Raw genomic sequence first — 25,129 nt, 5'->3', positions numbered from 1 at the left:
AGAAAATGGTCTCTTGGGGACCTCCGGGTCTCAAAAGCTCCAGAAAGCTGGCGCGAGCTTTCCTGAAGATTCGCTTGAGGTGAATTGCATAATAGGAAACTAAGCCCATGTCTCTGCGAGATGGAGAAAACCGGGGAGAAATTACTAAATAGAACACACCAGTAAGTTGAGCCTGTAACCCACACGCATGGAGCAGCTCTCCCCTGGTTCACTCTTGTTCTCTTCTCATGCTTCTCTCCCGTTGCCACACTTCTCCGTCACATTTTAAGCTCTCACGAACCCGAGGAGGACCTGAACTGCAGCAAGACTACGACTAGGAGGGAGAAGAGAATGATACAATGCCTAAAGGAAATGACTTGACTAACAAGCCGGTTGCCGGTTCGAAACCCTGCTGGTATGTTTCCCAGACTACCGGAAACACGGATATCGGGCAGCAGTGATCTAGGAAGATGCTGAAAGGCACCATCTCATACTGTGTGGGAGATGGCAATGGGAAACCCCTCCTGTATTCCGCCAAAAGACAACCACAGGGCTCTGTGGTTGCCAGGAGTCAACACCGACTCGAAGGCACAATTTTACCTTTACGAAATAAGTGAGTAAGTAAGTATGTAAATGGGAAGGGCAGGATTTCCCCCACGATCTCTTGCAATCCTCAGAAGCTGGGGAGTAGTGAAGCCCCAACTTCAAGCCCCTCTGTCTACTTGGGTGGGTGCTAAAAGCCAAGCAAGTACTACAGAGATAATTTTTTAAAATGCTTACTGATAAAACAGAAGCTGTGATGCTTAGGAACTTTGTAGGAACATAGGAAGCTGCCATATACTGAGTCAGGCCATTGGTCTATCTAGCTCAGTATTGTCTACCCAGACTGGCAGCGGCTTCTCCAAGGTTGCAGGTAGGAGTCTCTCTCAGACCTTTCTTGGAGATGCTGCCAGGGAGGGAACCTTCTGCATGCAAGCATGCAGATGCTCTAGAGAAGGTACTAAAATGATAGGAAATGCCCACTGGAAAGCCCTGGAATGCACTGAAATTCTGAATGGCCAATTCCATGCATGCCTATAGCCCTTTGGAAGGAGGAACCTCAGAAGCTGCCTTATACCAAGTCAGACCACTGGTCCGTCTAGCTCAGTATTGTCTTCACAGGCAGACATCATGACCAAATTTACTTGAGGAAGTCCTGGAGGAGCAGTGTAAAGCGGGGAGGGCAAAGTTGGCCCTCCAGCTGTTGTGGAACTCCAACTCCCATCTTCCCCAGCTGCAACTGAGTGTGGCTGGGAAAGATGGGAGTTATAGTCCCACAACAGCTGGAAGGGCCAAGTTCACCCACCCCTGGTGTAAACAATATTGAGCTGGAGCAACCAAGGGTCTGATTCGGTATATGGCAGCTGCTGATCTTCCTATGTGAAACTAAAAGGACAAGTTAGGCATGCCTCAATTAAATGCAGTCAGGATGTCGGTCATGGGCTTTATCTGATCTTTATGGGCTTCTGAAGTAATGGACTCAAAGGGTCCCCAGAGAGCCCCATCCACACATCATGTGGTGGGGACTACCCCACATTTGGCACAGGGAACCGGACACGAGGATATTACTAAGAAGTCGTCCTTGTGGTCTATGGATGGCTCGGAAACAAGGCAAAGAGAAAACGAAGGAGAGAAAGGAAGCCAAGGGAAACAAGCTGCGATTGAAAGGAACTCATGGCCAACTTTGACCCACATCAACCAGTCCAAACGAGTTTGGAATTCCAAAGCTTTGAGGCTGGCCCTGCTCACAGGCAGTGATGAAATCGTCTGTAAAACTGAGGGTCGGAGAGAGGGGGTCTGCGATGCTTTCTCAACAGTGTCTTGGATAAGGAGCTGCTTATCCATGAGCATGGTTGAGAGAATGTCCAATGGGGTGCCTGGATGAGTCTTTCCCATAAAAGTAGCTCCCTCTCTCAGGGGACAGGAATATAGGAAGCTGCCTTCTACTGACCATTGGCCCATCTAGCTCAGTCCTCTCAGCACAGACTGGCAGCGGCGTCTCCAAGGTTGCAGGCAAGAATCTCTCTCAGCCCTATCTTGGAGATGCTGCCAGGGAGGGGACTTGGAACCTTTTGCTTGCAATAAAATTTATTTTTTATTTCTCGGTGTAAACCGCCCTGAGCCATTTTTGGAAAGGAGGTATAGAAATTGAATTAAATTAAAATAAAATAAAATAAGCAAGCAGGCAGGTTCTCTTCCCAGAGCGGCCCCATCCCCTAAGAGGAATATCTTACAGTGCTCACCTGTAGTCTCCCATTCAAATGCAAAACCAGGGCAGACCCTGCTTAGCAAAGGGGACAATTCATGCCTGCTACCACAAGCCCAGGAAGGAGCCATAGCTCATGGGAGAGGGCACGCTAGTCATGTAGAACGTCCCAGGTTCCATCCCCCAGATTGGAAAGATCTCGGGTATCATGTGATGGGAAAGTCCCTCCTTTGCCTGAGCCCTTGGGAGAGTTGCTGCCAGTCATAATAGGCCATGCGGGGCTAGATGGGCCAGGAATCTGACCAGCTAGAAGGCACCTTCATTCTCTTGGGGAGTGGTGACAGCACAGCGATTCAACAGCTGTGTTGTGTGAAGAAGATCCCAGTTCAGTTAAAAGGAGGAGCTGATGGGGAACCCGTTGCCATTCAGCGAAGCCAAAACTAGAGGGACCAAAGGTCTGACTCAGAAGGAGACAGCTGCCCAGGTTTCACACAATGGCACCACCCACCACCCACCCTCTTTCTGGTTGAGCCATTTATCAGTTTTTTCGTACCAGGCGGGATCCGTTTGTTGGTAAACGGGGCCACTTACAAGGCTGCAGAGAGGATACAACCAGTGTTCCCTCTGACAGGGATTCCCAGTTGCCGTTGACTACAACTCCCAGAATCCCCAGCTGCAATGGCTTTTGCTTGGGGATTATGGGAGTTGTAGTCAACAACATCTGGGAGTCCCTGTTAGAGGGAATACTGGACACCACCTTTTAATGCAGGGCTTCTCAAACTCGGGTCCCCAGATGTTGTTGGACTACAACTATTGGGCACTGTGGGCATTGGCCAAAAGCCATTTGGGCATTGTGGCTGAGGATGATGGGAGTTGCAGTCCAAGAATATCTGGGGACTCAGGTTTGAGAAGCCCTGTTTTGATGGGTTCAGACTACGTGTGTGAGCACTGGAAGATATTCCCCTGAGGGGATGGGGCCGCTCTGGGAAGAGCACCTGCATGCTTGCATGAAGATGGCTCCAAGTTCCCTCCCTGGCAGCATCTCCAAGAAAGGCTGAGAGGGATTCCTGCCTGCAACCCTGGAGAAGCCGCTGTCAGTCTGTGTGGACAGTCTTGAGCTAGATGGACCAAGGGTCTGACTCGGTAGAAGACAGCTTCCTATATTCCTTTCAATAAGGCACATGGCACACACCTCCCCAGGAGGTGGCTAACTCTATTGTATCTCTCTGCACCAGGTGAGATGGAATACAGTCATTCCTCGCCAATCATGAGGGTTCCGTTCCGGGAAAACCTCGCGGTTGGCGAATTCGCAGTTGGCGAGCCATTGAAATCAATGGCAAACGGGGGTTAGGGAAATCGCGGTTATGAAAGGACCACAAAATACAGTACAAAGTAGGAAAAAATCCCCCCAAATTACCCAGAATCAGTAAGAGGGGTGAAGGGGACCCGTGAAAATGACCCTCGACCCCTCAAAATGACCTCAATCCCCCAAAATTGCAAAAATATCTTGCCAAACCACGGACACTCAGGTCGCGCTTGGCGAAACCTGCCATAGTTGCGGATACTCAAAACCGCAATTGGGAAACCTGTGCTTGGCAAGGGATGACTGTACTTCAAAGGACACCAGCTGCTGAGGTGCGGCAGGGTTCCCCGTGACCCCTGGAGACTCTGGAAGGAAGCAACGCCAAAGATGGCCACCATGCAGAGAAGACCCAGCAGCAGACTTTTGGGGTGGCTATTTGAAACTTTGTAATTCAGATCAATTCATTCCTCGTGGCAGACTAACTGTTTTCTCGAGGCATGCCAGTGTGCCCTGGCACCAAGTTTGGGAATTATGGCATGCGCGAGCGTGAATCTTGTTAGGACAGTTGTTTCCCTCATTCTGTCCGTATCGGACTTTGCAGGCCAGGCCTGCAATTCCAAAACAGCCACTCCCCAAGTGGAGCACAAACCGGCTCTCACCAACCACCAATTCAAAACTCTCAAACCTATAAATTAAATTAATAAAAAGGGACAAAGACTCCTTTTGTGCCTTCTCGAGCCTGGAGGATTTTACAAATAATAAGACTGGAAAGTGATTTATACTCTCAGATTAAAAGCTGGGCTGGCACGTACAACTCTTAAAAGCATCCGAGACATTTATTAACCCGTTCATGGGCAACCGTTTTAAGGCGGCAGTCTCCGCTGCTTCTTGCAGGAAACCCCAAGAGACAGGTACAAACAGCACATTATTTAGAAAGGAAAAGAGTGAGAAGGGCGGGGGAAGCATACAGGTTACATCTGCTGAAGTGGAAGCAGATCTGAGTGAAACGTAAGCCCTGCTCACACATTATGCTGTATGCACACACTCAGGTGTCAGGGCACTAGTACATCAGCGAATACTGTATTTATACACTGCTTTATGACTAGTAAGCAGAAGGTTGCCTGTTCAAAACCCCGCTGGTACTATATCGGGCAGCAGCGATGTAGGAAAATGCTGAAAGGCATCATCTCAGACTGCGCAGGAGGAGGCAATGGGAGACCCCTCCGGTATCCTACCAAAAGAAAACCACAGGGCTCTGTGGGTGCCAGGAGTCTAAATCGACTTGACGGCACACTTATTTATTTATTTAAAACATTTATACCCCGCCCCTCCAGTATATTACTGCTCGGGGCTGCTCACCACATTTATAAAACAGTTACATTAACCAAATTGTGCAAGTTAAAAATCCAAGCTAAAACTACAATCAAAATTAGCTTCTAAAATTCCAAACGATAATCCTAAAGCTAAAAACAGGAATTCTAAAAACTAAAAAACCTACCAGATATACACCACAGGTGATATACATTTTACCTTTATAACTAAAGTTCTCAAAGTGGTTTGCACAGAAAATAATAAAGTAGATGGCTCCCTGTCTGAAAAGGGCTCGTAATCTAAAAAGCAAGACAAGATAGGAACCAGCAGCAGCCACTGGAGGGACATTGTGCTGGCGTCGGAGAAGGACAGCTGCTCTCCCCTGCTAAACAGAAAACAACCACCTCTTTAAAAGGTGCCTCTTTTTTCAGTTAGAGGGGTTACAATCTACACACAGTAGTAGCAGTAGTAGTAAGTTTATTGCGGTCACAGACCAGATTAACCAACAACAACAATTAATAGCCGGTCTGGTTCGAGCTTGAATCAGTCCAGTTCAACATTGAACCCAGTTCGAATCAAATTGGTTCACACCCCTAGCTACCATGGCCTCATGTGATGTCCGAAGCAGCAATCATGGTTAAATCTGGGTTTATTTCAGTAGCTCTGCTACTGATTTGTTAAGGGGGGAAATATGAAAGAGAGGCAAACCTAGATCATAGGGATAAGGAGAGGAGGCAGGATTCAAACCAACCCACAATATGGGGAAGCAAACCAAGATTGGGTGATCATCTGCAGCACCAACCCAGTTGGTTAAATAAACCTTAGTTCAAAGCACGAATGGTTCTACATGATATCTGAACTTGTCCATGGTGGAGTTAGAGTGGTTGACATTCAGACTAAAATAACCCCAAGTAGTCCTATTGTGATTCAGGTAATCCTTTAGAGCAGGGATTCTCAATGTTGGATCCCCAGATGTTATTGGACTTCAACACCCAAAATCCCCCAGAGGCCTTTGTTTGGGGATTATGGAAGTCAAATAACACCTGGGGACCCAACACTGAGAATCCCTGTTTTAGAGTATCTCCTGAGCCATACTACTTAGTAACTCAGTCTGGATGTCACTCATTATCTGATATGTTTGGTCAAGGAACCAAACTATTTTTTGAAAAGGCAAATAAGAAATGGAAGGTATTCAATTTCTGGTCAATGTCATTCTTTTCTCCCTGATTTGTTAAGGGGGGAAATTGCTTTCAAAACACTGGGAGAGTTTAAACACTAGTTAGGTTTTAATCTCTCTCCCACTAGAATCAAACAGATTTTCTGCCACCCACAGCTCCTGTCTCATCCTCCAGCCCGTCAAGATGTTAAAAGAAGATTTTGCCACCTACAGTCTTCTTGATGGATGTGCCCATCACAACACCTGACAGCCTTCCTCTTGCCCCTGTCCCAGTTTCATCTGTTCCCTCCCCCTCGTTCCATCTCTTCCTGGATTGCTAATTAACATCATCAGAGACTTTTCTCCTTCCTCTTGGGCTCTCAACCACGGTTGCTCCAACCTCATCATCAAAATCAGTACAAGGAGCAGAATCGTGTGTCTGGGTGAGAGATGGCTCCCGGGTCTGAGAAGGCATACGGTTGTGCACAAAACCGTTTCCCCCGGTTCGAATTGGAGCCAGTTCAGGCCCAGTTCGGGGGTGCAAGGGATGGTTTATTTGGGGTTTTTTTAATGGTGGACTTACTGCCTCCGAGACCTTTGGTGGGGGGTTGCTGCTGGCGGTTCCTATGGTCCTCGGCGGTTCCCATGGTCCTCGGCGGTTCGCCCTCCCTCCACCAGCCTCCCTCCGGTTTCTCCCAGGCCGTTTCAGCCCATTTTCGAAACGAGGGCAAGCCGGTTTGCACATCCCTAAAAAGGCAGACAGTGTGTTCTCTCCCATCCAGTTTCCCCTCAGCGAAGTCAACTCTTTCAGAGTTCTGAACATTCTGTAACATGAGACAAAGTGAGATCTAGAACAAGGTGGGTTCTTGCCATTTGCACCTGTTTGGCAAGACAATGGGGGGGTGTCTAAGGGCCTCCTCAAGGTCCCAGCAAGCAGTTCTTTTCAACCAGTGGTACAAGAACAGGCCGGCCATTCATCAGGTACAGCTGGTACAAATACCACTGGTGGTTCTCCACAGTGTGACAGGTAGCATTTGGCTCTAGATCAAGGATTCTCAAACTTGGGTCCCCAGCAGCAGCGGCTCGTCCTAACGAGCCAGGGGGCTGCCAAATAAGACACAGCTGTCTCTGGTTTCTGGCAACCCAACTGCGCCTGTTTCTTCCATCCTGTCCCTGGCCCAATCATTCCAGAAGCGGAGATGGCCAGGGTGGCGGCATACCAGTGGTGATGGGATGGCAGCTGTGTTCCCCCTAACAGGGATGCTGAGATGTTGTTGACTACAACTCCCAGAATCCCCAGCCAAAGGCCACTGCTGCTGGGGATTCTGGGAGATGTAGTCAGCAACACCTGGGAATCTCTGTTAGAGGGGGCTGTGAGTGGCAGCCCAGAACCCGCCTTCCAAGAGACTAGCCATTGGGGCAAGGAAGGAGGGATGGCGCAGAGTGGAGGAGAGAAAGCCAGAAGCCTCTCCCTCGGGGCAGGAATGGCAGAGACGAAGCACCCATTTCTCCCCACGGCAGCTGATCCTAGAGCTTAGAAGAGATGACAAAATGTTCGGAGGGATACACGGTGGGATTTGGGAGGTCCTCCAAGAAAAGCCCCATGGGCAACGGGGAGATGAAATCCAATCGCGGCCCAGGAAGCTCTCACAAGGCTTAATACAAAGCCTTAAGAAAACAGCAAAGAATCCAGGAACGAGAGTCAAGTTACCACTGAAATCGCAACTGGCGTATTACCAATGCATGTCGGCTTCTTGATTGGCAGGCGCTCCTCTAGATGTCAAGCGTGGAGGGGAAATGGTGTGTCTCTCTCCGCTGGAAACGCCCAGAGATTTGCAGAGAGCCAGGCTTGGGGCGGCGGGGGGGGGGGGGGAATTCTTCCAGGACTTGATTTTACTCTCATAAAAGGGGGACTTTGATCGGTGTGAGCATTCGAGCCCATCATTTCAGTTTATCAGCTTCCGATGCCTGAGAAGGCAGCTGGAGCCGAGTCCATTTTTTAAAGAGTAAGATCCTACCCCTGAAGAACAACTCATATGAGCAGAGCGGGGCTCAGTCTAGGGTGGAATTCGTCACACCCCTAGGACATCCTTGTCCACCTTTATTGAAGAAGATAGATAAGATGTGTGAACAGCCTAGAAGAAAGGAACGCCTTAAGCCCGGCCCGTACAGCAGAAATACCTAACAAGAGTTTATTTTGCTCATGAGGATGCATCCGCACATCTGCATCATCATAAAACAGGGTCCCCTCTCTTTTGGAAACAACCCCCGCCTCAAAACAACAACAACCCTGAATCACTCCATCTGAATCTTTATTAAATATCCTCACTAAATATTTTGAATCCTGATTAAATATTTCAACAGTTGTTCCCCTGGAAACCAATGGTGAGCATCTTGCAGGATGGCTCAACTCCAGCCCCCCGCAGATGTGGGCCTACAACTCCCATAATCGCTGGCTATTGGACTCTGTGGCTAAGGATTGTGGGAGTTGTAGTCCCAAAACAGCTGGAGGGCTGAAGTTGAGCAGGCCTCATTAAGGGCAAGCGAATTATCCAGCAAGAGAGAGAACGGTGATCACTTTCCACCTTGGCATGCTTAAACATCCACAAAGCAACCCTCTACAACCAGCCCCCACCCCAGACCTCCCCGGTCCTCTGTTCAGTAGCCTGGCTTCAGATCTGAATCCGGCATTACCAACAGACCATCACATTCCTCCAGCCTAAAATCAACTCCCCCCCTCTAGTGCTAGGTTTCCTCTTCTTTTATCCCAATGCAACTCTTACTAAGTTGTGAGCTACTGCATTTAAATTTTTATTTTTGGCCATTCCAATTCCCCATGTTTCTTCTTAAGAATAAAAAGGGAAAGAGGAAGGGGGGGGGGAGAAGGGAAGGAGAAATGGCACATATTTTGATCCGCTTCGTTTCATATGGATTTACAATTGTTTCGTGAAAATCCACAGCCCTGGATTTCCAACACTTCTTTGCCAACTCAGCTCTCACTAATTGAAGGGCTCCAGGAATGAACACAGCACCGTTCATAGTAGGGATGTGCGCGGAACCAGCGGGGGCGTGGGGTGGTTCAAAGGCGGGAGGGCATACCTTTAAGTGCGGGTGAGAGTGGGTGTGTCACGGGCGCGTTGCGGTGCTTCCTTTTACTTCTGGCCAAGGACGACACTGGGGCAGCAGGGAGGTATGCTGCTGCCCCGACGGATACTTTTAAAAAATGGAGCGCTGGTGGGGGAAACGCGGCAGGAGGGGTAAGGGCACCCTCCCCCGTCTTTTAAGGTATGCCCCCCCCACCTTTGAACAGGCCGAAGCGCCGGTCGTTCGAACTGGTTCAGAGGTCCATAAAGGGCCTCCAAACCGGTTCCATGCACATCTCTAGCTCACAAGTCAAATGTTCAGCTTCTGTGACTCCTACCAGCTTCCACTGAACCATAAAACCTTGGTCTTCCATTAACTAGTGCTGCTATTAGTGAGAAATATGATTCCCGGCTCAGAATGTGCTCTCCTAAAATGAGATAATTTGGGTTCAATTCACAACAGGCCACGATTAATTCATTTTAAAGCTCACCCCATTCCAAACTCCAGACCATGTCATGCTTTCAATGGTGTCATCAGGAACATAACACCTAGAGGGCTGCCGACCCCTTATGAGCGCCCCATCCTCTTTTCTTCCCCCCACCCCAAACCTACCTGCCTGTAGCAGCAGCTGAAGGCAGGGGACAAAGGTGAAGGTCGCACTTTGGGGCCCTTAGACCTAAAACAGGGGACTCAAACTGCAGGCCCCCAGCAGTGTTCCCTCTAACAGGGATTCCCAGGGGTTGTTGACTACAACTCCCAGAATCCCCAAGCAAAAGCCATTCAGCTGGGGATTCTGGGAGTTGTAGTCAACGACATCTGGGAATCCATTAGAGGGAACACTGCCCCCCAGCTGTTGAAGGACTACAACTCCCATCATCCCCAGTCACAATGGCCAACAGCCAGGGGTGGTGGGAGTTGTAGGCCAACATCTGCAAGGGGTCTGCAGTTACGGGAAGGGCCTTATCAACACGAAAAGGGATGTGCACGAACCGGTCCGGAGGCCATTCTAAAGGCTTCCGAACCAGTTCGAAGGTGGCGCCAGCTCAAAGGTTCGACGCCGGCGGGGGTGCCTCACGGGGGGGTGCACTTACTCCTCCCACCACTTTTCCCCTGCCAGCACTCCGTTTTTAGCGAAATCCATGGGGTGGCAGTGTACCTCCCTGCCACCCCTTCCCCCGTTCTTGGCCAGAAAGTGGCTGGAAGTATCGCCTGCACATGCGCCTGTAGGTTGCGTGTGTTCCGTGCACATCATTACTGGGAACTACCTTTTGCCGGGGCTTCGCAGCCCACATTTAAAAAGGTTCAGGAGAAAGGGAAGGAAGAAATAAGAAGCAACCAATAGGGGGGAGATGGGGGGGGAGGGCAACAGACCCGCCACTGGGAGAGATTTGTCTGGCTACCTTCCAAAGGCACATGAAGGGCCCAGAGAGAGCCGGTCATTCTTGCTATTTGCATGTCTGGAGAACCAAAAAACCAGGTGTACTTGGTGGTTTCATTTAACTGTATGTTTATATTTAATGGTACAATTAAATACAACCAGACTGTATTTAATTGTGCTTCTCCCTCCGTTTCTCCCACCCTTTGGGCTGGGGGTGGGTGGGCTCAACCCTTCCAGCCATCTCGGGAGGAATTCATTCCAAAAGAGCGTGCCAGCAGCCAGTGGCTAGCCTTAAAAGACCAGCTGTACTGGGAGCAAATAAAAAGCACCCGCTCGGCCCTATTTCCTCGCTTCTTCCAATGCCTCCTCATTCCTCGCGACTTTGCTGTCTCTCTGAATCCCAAGGAACCCCACTTGCCTTCGAAAGAACTGAAAGGGGAAAGGAAGCACCCTACAGCTCAAAGCGGGCTGTGTGTGTGTGTTGGAAAGGCAAGCTCCAGAAGGTATCCACTTTCTGCATCTGCAAATCCTAGTGGCCACTGGGAGTAGAGATCGCAACCGGGGGGGGGGGGTTCCTCCCCAGCCTGGTCTTTGTCTCTGCTCTGAGGGTAAGTGCATCCTCTCCGGCCCTTAAAGTCTGACACACACAGCCTGCCTTCGAACCACCCACACCCGGTTCCATGCACATCCCTGTTCTTAAATTCAGAATCGTCTTCTATTCAGGTAAATATGGTCATCTAAGCCATCTTGACACCAACAGTGAGGTGGGTCTCATGATCAGGATTGTTGCAGGAGCCCTGGGCGGCCGTATCGGCCGCCCACACGATTCCCGGCTCCGTGACGGAGCTGGCGGGGGCTGGGGCCAATCGCAGGGCAAGCGCGCAGGGCGTGCTGGCGAGACCCCCGGAGTCGGGAGGTGGCTTTTCGCCTCCCCTCCAGGGGTCTCCTCGTGAGTAGCCACGCCGCGGAGCCGCGCCGCACCTACTCACAATCAGAAAGCTCGCTCCGCAAACCCAGGCTTTAGGGTGGGCCACTTGAGCAGGCTACCCGCTCGTAAACCATGGGGCTCGCTTGCGAGCCTGGTGGTTTACACGATCAACAAAAATCGGGCTAGGCTCTCCTAGCCTGATTTTTGTTGATCATGAGTGTGTTTTAAACCTAAAAAGTGTGTTTTTAAAAACCCAGTGTGTTTTTAACCTAAAAAGTGACTTCAGAATGGGCATCATTCCACTTGCAGGTCCAACCCACTCAAAATATAAAACGAAAAACCGAGTTCTCCTGTGATGCATTGACAACTCTACACCCATCGTCTTCATTTCATGAGTCTTGGGTTCCATTTAACTCCAGCCTTCCACACTGAGAAGGTCTCCACTGAAACATCTTGGCTGGCGTTGATTTCTGGGAGGCATGACCACTTGCATAAGAGGAGGAGAAGACTGGCTGATGCCTGGGAGATTTCTTCCTTTTCACATCTGTGTTTTGCCCAGTTTACTTCAAGGCCTGGCCTCTCACTTGGAATGCATCACTTAAAGAAAAGAAAAAACAACCCCAACCTCCTCCTCCGTTCCATATTGGCTGCTCTCTTGAGCTAGTTTTGTCCCAAGACACGTTCCAACTAATTGGAGGTGGGGTGGAAACAAAACTTGCGGCTCTTTTAAAGAACATATTTTTATTGTCCTGATTATTTTTGGACCGACTCGAGTAAGGCTCAAGCTATATATAATGTGCTTCAGCGGCAAGGAGCATCTGCAAAGTGTTACAAGTTTAAACATTATAGTGATGGAAAAATACTTCAGGACACTCGGTTTATTGAAAAGGAAGACACAACCAGGAATGACGTCGTACGGCTCGTTTGTGGGAGTTTGGCGGATCGGGCCACCTTGCAGAAATTTCATTAAGATGCCCAAATCAGGCTCCTTTCATATTGATTCCTCTGTTGCTAAAAGGGAAGTGGAAATATCCTGGGACTTTGGAAGGGCTGAGCTTTTACTATGCCGAGGTTTGCGAGTTGGGGTGGGGGGGCAGCAACCCATTCACCTACCCATCCCCATTTTGCAGGAAGGAGGAACACCACACACCCTCTTCGGGCTCGCACAGGAGGAGGGAACAGATGCCCCACCCCACATAAAGTCCTCTCTACTAGGCTGAGTCCAAGAATTTGCAAAAAGCAAGGAAGAGCTTTTCCAGAGGGGGAGCTCGACCGCCACAAACGCTACCCAGGGTCACTACAAGCTGTGCACATGGACTGCCTCTCTTTTCACCTATCCCCCACTCTGTTCCATCCACAAAGGGGGCTTTCACGCTGAAAAAGTGTGGGTTTCGTCTCCCCGCCTTTTTGTGGTAAAGGTGAAGTGTGCCGTTGAGCCGATGTCGGTTCCTGGCGACCACAGAGCCCTGCGGTTGTCTTTGGTAGAATACAGGAGAGGTTTACCATTGCCATCTCCTGCACAGTATGAGATGGTGCCTTTTCAACACGTTCCTATATTGCTGCTGCCTGATATAGTTGTTTCCCATACCAGCGGGGATTCGAACAGACAACCTCTGGATGGCTAGGCAAGTCATTTCTTTCACCGCTATGCCATTAGGTGGCTTGCCTTCTGGTGGTAGTATGAATTATCCCCTTTGCTAAGCAACCTCTTCCCTGGTTTGCATATGGATGGGAGACTACCTGTGTGAGCACCGCAAGAGATGCCCCTTAGGGGATGGGGCCGCTCTGGGAAGAGCAGAAGGGTCCCAAGTTCCCTCCCTGGCAGCATCTCCTACAAGTTAATACCTAACAAAGCCTATGATGGGGAATGGGTGAGAAAGATACCGCAGTTTAGAAGAGGGTGGTTTCTTGTCCTTATGAACTTGCATTGGCCAGGTGTGGCAATGTATGAAGGCCAGGCAGATGGAGGCCCAAATCTCTCTCCACTTAGCCAGGAGGCTTTCTGCATACAGCCTTTGGCAAGTCACTAGCTCATAGGGTCCTTGCTAAGGATCAAAAAAGGAAAAACTCATAGGAACATAGGAAGCTGCCATATACTGAGTCAGACCATTGGTCTATCTAGCTCAGTATTGTCTTCACAGACTGGCAGCGGCTCCTGGTTGCAGGCTGGAGTCTCTCTCAGCCCTGTCTTAGAGATGCTGCCAGGGAGGGAACTTGGAACCTAGAAGTTCTTCCTAGAGTGGCTCCATCCCTTAAGGGGAAGATCTTCCAGTGCTCACACTTCTAGTCTCCCATTCATATGCAACCAGGGCAGACCCTGCTTAGCTAAGGGGACAAGTCATGCTTGCTACCACAAGACCAGTTCTCCATCCTATGGTCCAGAGATAAAGATTGGGACAACAACAACCACCAGTGTTCCCCCTAAGGCATGCACATGTGCGAGAACTCACGGTTTTTGATGCCCGCTCAGTTAATTATAAAGTAAAGTGTGCTGTCGAGTCGGTGTCAACTCGTGGTGCCCACAGAGCCCTGTGGTTGTCTTTGGTAGAACACAGGAGGGGTTGACCATTGCCTCCTCCCGCGCAGTATGAGATGATGCCTTTCAGCATCTTCCTAGATTGCTGCTGCCCGATATAGTACCAGCAGAGATTTGAACCGGCAACCTTCTGCTTGCTAGTCAAGCATTTCCCCTCTGCGCCACTTAAGGTGGTTCAATTAATTATAGATCCTGCTAAATTTTTAGATCCCGCTCAGGTTGAATCCGGAAGTCCCCACTCTGAATTCAGGTGATACCGCTGCCCAGAACAAAACTCGTTCCGCACACAAATGCAAAAAATTAGAGGAAACACTAATAAATAATAATGCATAATGGATCCTCCAAGCAAAGTGAACAAACCTCCTGCTTCATTAGGGGAAAGGGGTGCAGGGCACTTTTCAGCTCGCTTCGCGTCAATTTATACACGATGGCCAACAACAGTCGAAAATGTTACGTCTCCCCTTGCCAAGGGAGAAGCTCCCACTGTTACTCCAAGCAAGCCCATAGGAAACGAGGCCAAGGACTCTCTTCCAGTCTCCTGGCACGGAAAGACCGGCTCGTTTTAGAGCAGAGGGCGGGATCAGGAGAGACAGGCGGGGATCGCCAGCGTCCGCCCCGCCAACCCAAGGTGGCCTGCATTCAACTGGAAGCCGGTCCAATCGCGAGGCCTCTGCTAATTGGGAGCAGCTTCTTGGGCTGTTGCAACACCCCACCTCTTCCCCTACTGGTGCTTAGTTCTCAGAAACTGTTTGCACAAGTTCATTTCTGTCAGAAGTTGGGGCTGGCGTTTTTTGTAAACTCGAGGCTCACAGCAGAGCTGGGGAGGGCATTTGGATCCAGAAAAGGGTGTGGTGGGAGAAGATGAACAACCCACCGCCACCCCCGCCAGCACCACGACTATGACCAAAATCTGAACACGCACACACACACACACACACACCCGAGGAGTTAAAGTTTGTTTTTACAAGTCAAGAGACACGGTTGCGGATCTCCCCATCACAACCGTTTCACCCCGCAGAAATCCTCAAGGGCTGCCCTCATATTTTTGAACATATTGTTGTGGAACCGATACGGGGTGGGAACTCGTTATGTTCTTAGAAATGAAGGCTGAGCTTCTCAGAATGCTGCAAAACAGTGCCAAGTATTAAACCCCAGAGCCACAAACATGCTGAACACAGGCACTCAGGTGTGGCACAAACACCGCACCTCTTTGGGAAGCCAGCCGAATCGAATTATCTACAAGCAACGTTGGGGGGGAAGGGGGAGGAAGGAAAGGAAAAGAGAGAGAAAGAAAACAGGCTTAGAGCTCAGGAACTAGATCATGAGTGGTGTCTCGTCGTCCTCATGAGCTAGTGTGAGTGCCAAAGGAGGTGCAGCTGCCTCTGCTTCCCGGGAGCAACTCAGGTATCTCCTCTCAATCCTGCCCCACCCAAGAGCTGTGCTGCCTGCAGGCTGTCATTTGTCTGGTAGAGATGTGCACTCTACCTGGGGAATGGCCAGCCTGTAGGCAGCATGGGAGAAAGAAGAGCAAACCAAGCTGCTGCCAGGAAGCAGAGGCAGCTGTGCCTCTTTCGGCGTCCACCTGGCTTGAGACGGCAAACAGCGACTGTCTTTGCCGCTTACTGAATAAGGGGATAGAACAGGGAAGGACTTAATCTAAAATTGGCCGGTAAGCGCAACGGATTCTAGTAAGGAAAAGTCAATTGCAAACAGAGAGAAGGGCAGCAGAACAGATCTTTAAAGCTTTAACCCCTGCTAACTGAGCAAAGAGACGTCTTTTTAAAAGTGGCGATTCTCTTATATTTAGCAGGGGGAGAGCAACTGGCCCTATCCAGCCCCAGCACAGCATCCCTCCAGTGGCTGTTGCTGGTGTCTGCCCTACAGTTCTTTTTCGATTGTGAGCCCTTTGGGGACAGCAGAGGACCATCTTATTTATGCATTATTTATTTTTCTACGTAAACCGCTTCGAGACTTTTGTTGGCGAGCGGGATAGAAATATTTGTGGCTGCAAAAGGGAAGCGCGAGCAGTTGGTGTCGCCATCTCTCACCTCGTAGTGGTAGTCCATGCACGTCAGATCTCTCCAGCAGCGGTCCCCTCGAATTTTAATCAAGCCCTGTCAAGGGAGAAAGTGGGGTGGGGCTGCAGTTACTCTTTCTACCACAATTCAAAGGCAAATTCAAGAAAGGCCCAGATATCGAAACAGTGGCATGCCAAGGGACGACAAGCTGTGATCAAGAGCCCCGTGGGGACGCACATCAATGACCCCAAAAGGCTTTGGCTCCGACGTACGGGCATCTATGATCTAGACTTCGGGCACCCGAATATGCCAGCGCTCGCTGAGCCGGTCTGCTGTGCCATGAGCTTCCATAACAAACCAGATGTCATGGAGAGCCAGACCCAAACCAAGGAGGCCAGGGTTCAAATACCCCCTGTGGCCAGCTCTCTTACAGCCTAAATTACCTCGCAGGGTTGTTGTGAATATTCGGCATGATGTCTTAAGCTTCTGGGAAGCAAAGCTGGACACAACATAAGAGCGACCCTGCTGGATCAGGCCCAAGGAAGCCCATCTAGTCCTGCATCCTGTTTCGCACAGTGGCCCACCAGATACCGCTGGGAAGCCCACAGGCAGGAGTTGAGGGCATGCCCACTCTCCTGCTGTTGCTCCCCTGCAACTGGTACTCAGAGGCACCCCGTTTCTGAGGCTAGAGGTGGCCTATAGCCCTCTGACTAGTAGCCGTTGATAGACCTCTCCTCCACAAAGCTTTCCAAACCCCTCTTAAAGCCATCCAGGTTGTTGGCCATCACCACATTCTGTGGCAGAGACTTCCACAAGTTAATTATGCGTTGTGTGAAAAAGGGCTGCCTTTTGTTGGTCCCAAATTTCCTGGCAATCAATTTCATGGGATGACCCCTGGTTCTAGTGTTATGGGAGAGGGAGAAGAATTTCTCTCTTTCCATCATGCATGATTTTATGGACCTCTATCATGTCTCCCCGCAGTTGTCTTTTTTCTAAACTAAAGAGCCCCAGGTGTTGTAGCCTTGCCTCATAAGGAAGGTGCTCCAGGACCCTGGTCATCTTGGTTGCCCTCTTCTGCACCTTCTCCAGTTCTACCATGTCCTTCTTTAGATGTGGTGACCAGAACCGTACGCAGTCCTCCAAGTGTGGCCGTACCATAGTTTTGTATAAGGGCATTATAATACTAGCCGTTTTATTTTCAATCCCCTTCCTAATGATCCCTAGCATGGAACTGGCCTTTTTCACAGCTGCCATACATCAAGTCTACACTTTCAACGAGCTGTCCACCACGACCCTAAGATCCCTCTCCTGGTCAGTCACCGACAGCTCAGATCCCATCAACCTATACTTCAAGTTGGGTTTTTTTGTCCCAATGTGCATCACTTTACACTTGCCAACACTGAACCGCATTTGCCATTTTGTCACCCACTCACCCAGTTTGGAGAGATCCTTTTGGAGCTCCTCACAATCTGTTTCGGATTTCACTGCCCTAAATAGTTTGGTGTCATCTGCAATTCTGGCCATCTCGCTGCTTACCCCTACTTCTAGATCACTTATGAATAAATTTAAAAGCACCGGTCCCAGTACAGATCCCTGGGGGACCCCACTTCTTACTTCCCTCCATTGTGAAAACTCTCGATTTATCCCTGTTTCCTGTCCTTCAACCAGTTGACAACGCACACATGTGCTTGTCCCCTTATCCCGTGACTGCTAAGTTTTTCAAAACTACAAAAGGTAGTTCTTAAGGCAACTAGGATGCGACATCGCTGTGTTTCCCTACATCAGTGCAGTGCAGTGTGCTGTTCCTTTGCCTCCCAAGCACCACCTCTGTGCACACATACACACCCCGTTTGCTATACTTTCCTCATTGCCCAACCTCCCATTCCTTCACAGAAGTTGCACTGACTGTCAAGATTCCGTGACCAACCTTTCCTATAGCAGCTCGAAAGTTCATGGACATCCCATGAAATCATGATTATTTTTAGTCTGTTTTATATAGACACACACACCTCTTCTGAATTTATTAGTATTCCAGACATCTTTAAGGCAATGTGGTAAAGTTCACTGAATTTTACGCAATGCAAAAAAGTTTACTGAAAATCTATACTTCCAGACTCTTCATTGGGAATACCGATCTGAACCTTAAAAAGAGGAGAGACCTGAAGTGGGACTATTTTTTATTTTTATTTTAAGATGCAAACAGACACAAAATGTGCCGCTCCAAAAAAATTATCTGCGCAGCTCAAAAATCTGAGGCCTGCAAAATTTGTATTGTGTTAAGCGATGTAAAAAGTCACTGATAACAATTAGAAAAGTCAAGTGAGTAGTCCAGGCTGCTCTCGAACCCAAACTCTAACCAAACGTGCCCAGTTCTCCTTCTCCTGCAGACTCCACTTCTACTCCCCAGGGAGTCTTCACCGATGAATATCCCACCCATCTGCAATTGTGCTGCCCAGCTCTGAGGATGCTCTCCTCTAGGTAAGCTTCTAAATGTCATGAAATGTGACTCCAGGCAACATGTGTACATGTGCATCCACAAGGAAAATGCACAGAGGTAGCAGTACACGCGTTGCACGCCAAGCACACTCGTGTGCCATTGCACAGTTCTGAATTTTCCCTTTAGAAAGCCCTGCCTGAAAGCCTCTGTTCCCGATCCAGGAAGGCATAAAATCCCTAGGCCACCACAGCAGATTGCATCCTTAAGGCCTGAACTGGGTGTGGGGAGGAGCATCACGTCCACGTATTTACCCAAACAGACTCCGAGTTCAAGACGACCCCCTTAAAAATAGAGGTTAAATGTAAGGTTATACCTGTATTTATCAAAAAGGAAGAGGGTTTTGAATTTAAGATGGCCCCCCGATTGCTAAAATCAGAGAACTTGGAAAAACCCTAGTCTTGGATTCAGGTAAATATCAGAATCAGATCTTTATTGCAACTGTTGACCAGTAAGGTAAAGTGTGCCGTCAAGTTAGTGTCGACTCCTGGCACCCACAGAGCCCTGTGGTTTTCTTTGGTAGAATACAGGAGGGGTTGACCATTGCCTCCTCCCAGGCAGGATGAGATGATGCCTTTCAGCATCTTCCTAGATCTCTGCTGCCCAATATAGGTTTTTCCCATAGTCAGGGAAACATACCAGCGGGGATTCGAACTGGCAACCTTCTGCTTGTTGGTCAAGCATTTCTCTGCTGTGCCACTTAAGGTGGCATCAATTAAATCCATCACCATCCATCAATCATCTATATCAATCTGAAACAAAATAAACCTATATAACCTACAATTTCGTTGACTTAACTATCACCATCTGCTAGAATCGGGGAGGCCTTTACAATTTCTTGGCACACTTTATGTCCAATGGCACAAAATTTAGCAACACATGAGGTCACATGTGCATTTGTGGGAGAAATGATAAGAAACGTAAAATTCCTCTGTTCTTTTTATGCAAGATAAAAAGGGGCTACTAATTTATTGCAAACTTTGCAATAACATACACATTTAAGTAAAATATGCCCCATAGTTTCCACTTCCCCTGATCCACACGTACATTTGCAAAAATAATGTGGAGTTCTTTTCTAGATTCGGGGAAATACACTATTGTATTTACAACAGAAAGGGGGAAGGAAGGAAGCAGCAAAAAACAAAGATTATGGAGAAAGAGATTTCCAGCCCCCAAAAGGGCCATTCTCTGGTTTGGCAGTAACATGAGGATTGCATTCTCGTCCTGCCTCAAAAGTGAGCAAGAGAGACGAAAGAGTTGGGAGGGTGTCGGCCGTGCCCAGCAAGCGTACTGACCAAGCCGGATCAGCCTCAAGGTATGCCGGGCTAGAGGATCTGCACTTAGATAGGAGAGTCTGATTAAGATCTCACAATATCCCAAGCTAGGATATTGTGAGATCGTCAACCTTCGATAGTCAAAAGGTTGTTCCGGACACCTGTGGGCTGGCCTTCTGACCATCCTGTAATGAATACCTTGCCCTCTTTTCTTTAGCAAGGTGGTCCATTGTCTGACGTATCTATGGAAAGGAGAGGAGAAACACAACCCTGTGGCAAGGGGATCGCAGTACGGGAAGCAAGTGAGTGGGAAGGAGGGATGATGGGGGAATCTATTTAGCCTCTTGCATAGACCAGGTGCCACACAGAGAAAAGGAAAGCATGCTCAGTTCTTTCAGGAGGACCCTGCTGAGTGAAATACTGATTAAAATCCCCATTAGTGTCAAAAACTACTAAGATTTAATGACTGGGAAAATGTGTTAGGGAGCAGAATTGGACATTAAATCGGAAACCTTGTGGAAGGAGGAGGGCTGGGGAGAACTGAATTGTCCCTGTTGCTAAGCAGGGTCCACCCTGGTTTGCATTTGAATGGGAGACTAGCCGTGTGAGCACCTTAAGATATTCCTCTCAGGGGATGGAGCCACTCTGGGAAGAGCATCTAAGGTTCCCTCCTTGGCAGCATCTCCAAGACAGGGCTGAGAGAGACTCCTGCCTGCAACCTTGGAGAAGCTGCTGCCAGTCTGTGAAGACAATACTGAGCTAGATGGACCAAGGATATGACTCAGTAGAAGGCAGCATCCTATGTTCCTATGCACAAGATCATATTTTCAGCTTCATGGGCACATAACGTTTTCTGTATTGCACCTTTTACTCCATGGCAAGGTGGGGCTAGATTTTTTTCCCCAACTTGTCTTTTGAAGACATGATACAAACTTTTGCATCTCACCAAGTTTTGAGGCCTCTGCTTCTCCTGCTGCTTTTTATATTTGTTCGGGCTTTTTTAAAAAAACTTTTACATTTTTATCAAGTTCCAATTCTCTGAATTTCTAAAAATGGTTAACCACACTTGTGTGCAAAAGCAGTACCAATGTAAACAGGATCTTAAAATAGTGTTCTTTTAAGGGGAACATTTATTACATTTATGCATCTAAAGTAAATGAAAAATAAAAGATACCAATAAATAAAAACGAGCTGCCCCACGGAAGGCAGGCTGGTCTAGGTCTGAGAGGAGCTGCCAGGTCAGTTTCCAAACTGTAAAATCAGAGGGTGGCATTTCAGGGCTATATGGGGAGATGCTGAAAGGCAGCATCATCTCATACTGCGAGGGAGGAGGCAATGGTCAACCCCTCCTGTATTCTACCAAAGACCACCACAGGGCTCTGTGGGCGCCAGGAGTCGAAATTTACTCAATGGCACACTTTACCTTTATTTCAGGCCTGCTGTTTGGTCTTCCAAAGGGACATTTGCATGCCAGCCTCCTAATCTCCCCCAAGGCCACGCCCCTTCCCGCTCCCCACCACTTCAAGATCCGCATGCAAAACCCTCGGAACAAAGGAGCTCTTTGCTGGGAACAGGCCGGGCTACTTTGCTTCGAATTCAAATGGCGCAGGTAGGCAAACAGGATTTGCAAATCATGCCCGCTCACCAACTGGGTTGACAGTTATTCTGCTTACTGGCATCCAAGAGAAGCAAGCTCACCTTTCCAGGACTTCTTTTTTATTATTTATTTATCTATTGATTGATGACGTTTCCATACCGCCCCATTCAAAGGCTCAGGGCGGTTATTATTGGCTGACCTTTTAAGACCTGAAATAAGGGTTTTTGCAAGGGCTCAAAACCTTCCGCTTACATCCGATCACAAAAAATGTCCCTGCTGCATCAGACCAAAGGCCTATCCCGTGGAGCAGATGGATGGGGGTCGTAGCTGTGTGGCAGAGCATTTGCATTGCATGCAGAAGGCCCCAGGCAGCCTCTCCAAGGATGGTTGGGAAAGACTCCTGCCTGCAACCTTGAAGAGCTGCTGCCAGTCAGTGTTGACTATGTGGATCTAAAGATGAGCTTCCTTTTCCCTAAGTTCCTCTTTGAAGTGAACATGGAATTCACTTTTACAGAGATGGAGGATGGGGTGAAAGCTGCCGACAGAACTCCATATGAGGATACTCTGGATCCCAGAAAGATGTGGCGGATCAAAAAGAATAGTATAAACTTATTGTTGACGGACATAATAAATATATAACAGAATATGCCTTTTAGATAACATCAGAGCAGCAAAAGACAAAATGTTTGCTCTATAAAGAGAGAGAGAGAGAGAATGAATGGCTTACAGTTTGCAGGCATGTATCTTATACCACAAAGTCCAGACTCTGTATATGTAAAAGTACCCAAGGAAAGTGCCAAAGTTTGCTCAAATCCTAAACCCGACCCCTACCCTCAACCCCAACGGTAACCCTCATGCTTATGCTTTTCCAATGGGAGTGTTTTTCCACATTTAGGAACATAGGAAGCTCCCTTCTACTGAGTCAGACCACTGGTCCATCTCACTCAGGATTGTCTACACAGACTGGCAGCAGCTTCTCCAAGGTTGCAGGCAGGAGTCTCTCTCAGCCCTGTCTTGGAGGGAACTTGGAGCCTTCTGCTCTTCCCAGAGCAGCTCCATCCCTTAAGGGGAATATCTTACAGTGCTCACACTTCTAGTCTCCCATTCATATGCAACCAGGGTGGACCCTGCTTAGCTAAGGGGACAAGTCATGCTTGCTACCACAAGATCAGCTCTCTTCCTCTCCTCCAATTTTCTGGGAACTTGCTGGGTTTTTTTTCTGGGGGGTTGGTTTTTTGGTAGTCTGGGTGAGGTCCGGAACCTATCTGCAAAAACGGCACGCTTCTCTCTTCCGTGGTTTGGGCTGGGAGTTTCATGTCGATGACAATGGGTCAGTGAGGCCCAAACAGCTTTATAGGCTCTATTTCTTTATCTATTCAAGCTGTCTCACCCAAGCACATCTGCCTTTCGCAATGATAAACAGTCATCCCCATACTAAGCTGACCTGAGCCAAAAGAAGAGAGAGAATCTCTACGAAAGCCCTTGCAACCGTGGGATAAAGGAGCATATCTGCTGAATTTCCCCCCTCTCTTTTGTCTTTACAATGCAGATGTCAAGGGTGTTTCCCCCCTCTCCCGAGTATCGAGAAGAACAAAGCCATCTTTGAGACTTTTTCAGGGCAAAACAAAACCCGAAGCGCTTGGGGTTGGAGGGGAAATGGTACAGACTGACCTCTAATGTGGCTTGAGATCAGAACGGAGGAGAGAAAGGGACACGGATGAGCCGAAGCCCTCTGCCTTTTGTCTCCAAGCAAGCCTCCAGCAATATCAGCGAGAGAGAAAACGAGGGGATTCGGAGCGGGTGGGAGCGAGGAGGGGGAAAAGACGGATGTGGCACGGTAGTCACAGTAGCGGCTTGTCCTAACAAGCTGGGGGGGGACACCAAAGGAGGCGCAGCTGCATCCTGGCAGCAGTTTGGGTTATTCCTCTCCCGCCTAAGAGCTGTGCCGCCTGCAGGCTGGCCATCCGTCAGGTAGAGCGGCGCGGCTCTACCTGACGGATGGCCAGCCTGCAGGCTGCACAGCTCTCAGGCGGGGAAGGAGAGTGAGAGAGAGGAGCAACCTGAACTGTCTCCAGGTGCAAAGGCCCACCTGAGAGATTAAGCACAAAGCAAGGGTAGGGAGAGGTTCACAGAGCTCGTGTGGCATTTAATTAATTTATTTAACTAACAATTAGGAGAGGTCTATCAATGGCTACTAACCGGAGGGCTACAGGCCACCTCCAGCCTCCAAGGCAGGATGCCTCTGAGTACCAGTTGCAGGGGAGTAATGGCAGGAGAGAGGGCCTGCCCTCAACTCCTGCCTGTGGCTTCTAGCGGCATCTGGTGGGCCACTGTGCGAAACAGGATGCTGGACTAGATGGGCCTGATCCAGCAGGGCTGTTCTTATGGTCTTATTTCTCTATGTAAACCGCTTTGGGGACTTGGGTTGAAAAACAGGATGTGAATCTCTGCCGTATCCCTATTCCAGCACCGCAGGACGCCCCTGGACCCGTGGCTCACTGCTGTCGAAAGGACTTGAGATGCATGGATTTCCTGTCCTCCCAGGAGCTCCGGGCAGGGCAACAGATTCCCTGCCTACCTCTGCACTGGGGCTGCAGGCACAGCTCAGTGGAAGAGCATCCGCTTGGCATGCAGGAGGTCCCAGGTTCAATCCCTGGCAGCATCTCCAGGTGGGGCCCGGGAAGGACAGTGTGGCTTGGGGTTTGGCAGCGGCAGACAGAGCCAACAGAAAGCAAGTGCAGGATTTTGGAAACACAAGCCCACGCCCCTTCCCTGGGGTGGGGTCACTGGCGGTCTCTTCTCTTCCAGGCGCCCCCCACTTTCTTTTCATCTGGGCTCCCAGGGGGAAAAAAGACCCTTTTCACAAAAGGAAGAAAAGGAGGAGAAAGGCGGTACCAGCATCTGATGGACTTTGAAGGCTGGCTCGAAGGGATTTCTGAAAGGCCCTGGGCGCCTTCTCTGCAATGAGCCTTTTTGAGGCACCGAGGGAATGTGGGGGCGGCAGGGGGTGGGGTGGGGAGATGGGGGGTGGTGGAGAAAACCACAGAGCCTTCTTGCCAAGGGGCTCTTTCTCAGGACAAGCGAGGCACGATCAGAGACGCACAAAAGGAGATGGCGGAGAAGTCAAGTGGGGGCTCCCAGCAGAGCAGGGGAAGGTCAGAGGTCAAAATGCTGTAGAAAATTCCGCTTCCCAAAATTCCCATGAAGCTCTGCCCCTTCTGATTTCTGATGTATGAATACCGATACGACCCCTGAGAAGAAAGCGCCCTTTCTTTCCCGCCCCGGCCCCCGTTAATGCAATAAAACAAATGGGGATAATTACTCTCCCTTTCAGAGCCCTAATGGCAAAAAGCAGGGAGAGGTGGCTGTCAATTAAACCTGCTGACTGCAACCCATCCCCGGCTGCTTTCCAAAACATGGGGACGCGGACCAGTTCTTGATCTGCAGCATCCCGCCAAGTGATTTCAGAGCCGGGGGGTGGGGGGAACCAGCTCCTCTTCTCCCTTCAAAGCAGTGCTTTGTGGGCCAGAGGGGGCATCTCCGCCCTTTCCAGGAACCGGCTTTGTGCCCAAGCACTCACGTCTGGAAGCCTTGGGGAAGAACGTCAAGCAAAAAGGAGTCCGGGGCGGGGGGCGGGGGGGGGAGTTGTATCCCTAGCAAGTAAGTTTGGGGCAGTATAAAAATATGTTAAATAAATAAATAAAAATAGCATTGCTTAGTGGGATTCACACGAGAAGTATCAAGAGCAACCAGAGAGATCTGGAAATAACTTATTGGAAGCCCAATGCATCGCCTTGGATCGATCAATCTCCTTCTCCCTCTAAGA

The 25,129-nt window shown here is 49.3% G+C and overlaps 1 protein-coding gene across 9 annotated transcripts in view; it reads right to left on the bottom strand.

Annotated features, from left to right (window-relative positions):
• LMF1 (lipase maturation factor 1) overlaps nucleotides 1–25,129 on the bottom strand; it is a 317,423-nt gene that overhangs the window by 248,857 nt on the left and 43,437 nt on the right. For all 9 annotated transcript variants that reach the window (XR_008311949.1, XR_008311948.1, XR_008311945.1 and 6 more), the window contains one exon: nucleotides 15,969–16,034. Coding sequence is in view for 4 of the 9 variants with exons in the window: in XM_053275923.1 (XP_053131898.1) it covers nucleotides 15,969–16,034 (66 nt within the window). In the remaining 5 variants the exon portion in view is untranslated. The remainder of the gene's footprint in view (nucleotides 1–15,968; nucleotides 16,035–25,129) is intronic.

Source organism: Hemicordylus capensis, chromosome 13 (genome assembly GCF_027244095.1).
Source record: "Hemicordylus capensis ecotype Gifberg chromosome 13, rHemCap1.1.pri, whole genome shotgun sequence".
Classification (NCBI taxonomy): Eukaryota; Metazoa; Chordata; class Lepidosauria; order Squamata; family Cordylidae; genus Hemicordylus; species Hemicordylus capensis.
This window is presented reverse-complemented; position numbering and strand designations above follow the sequence as displayed.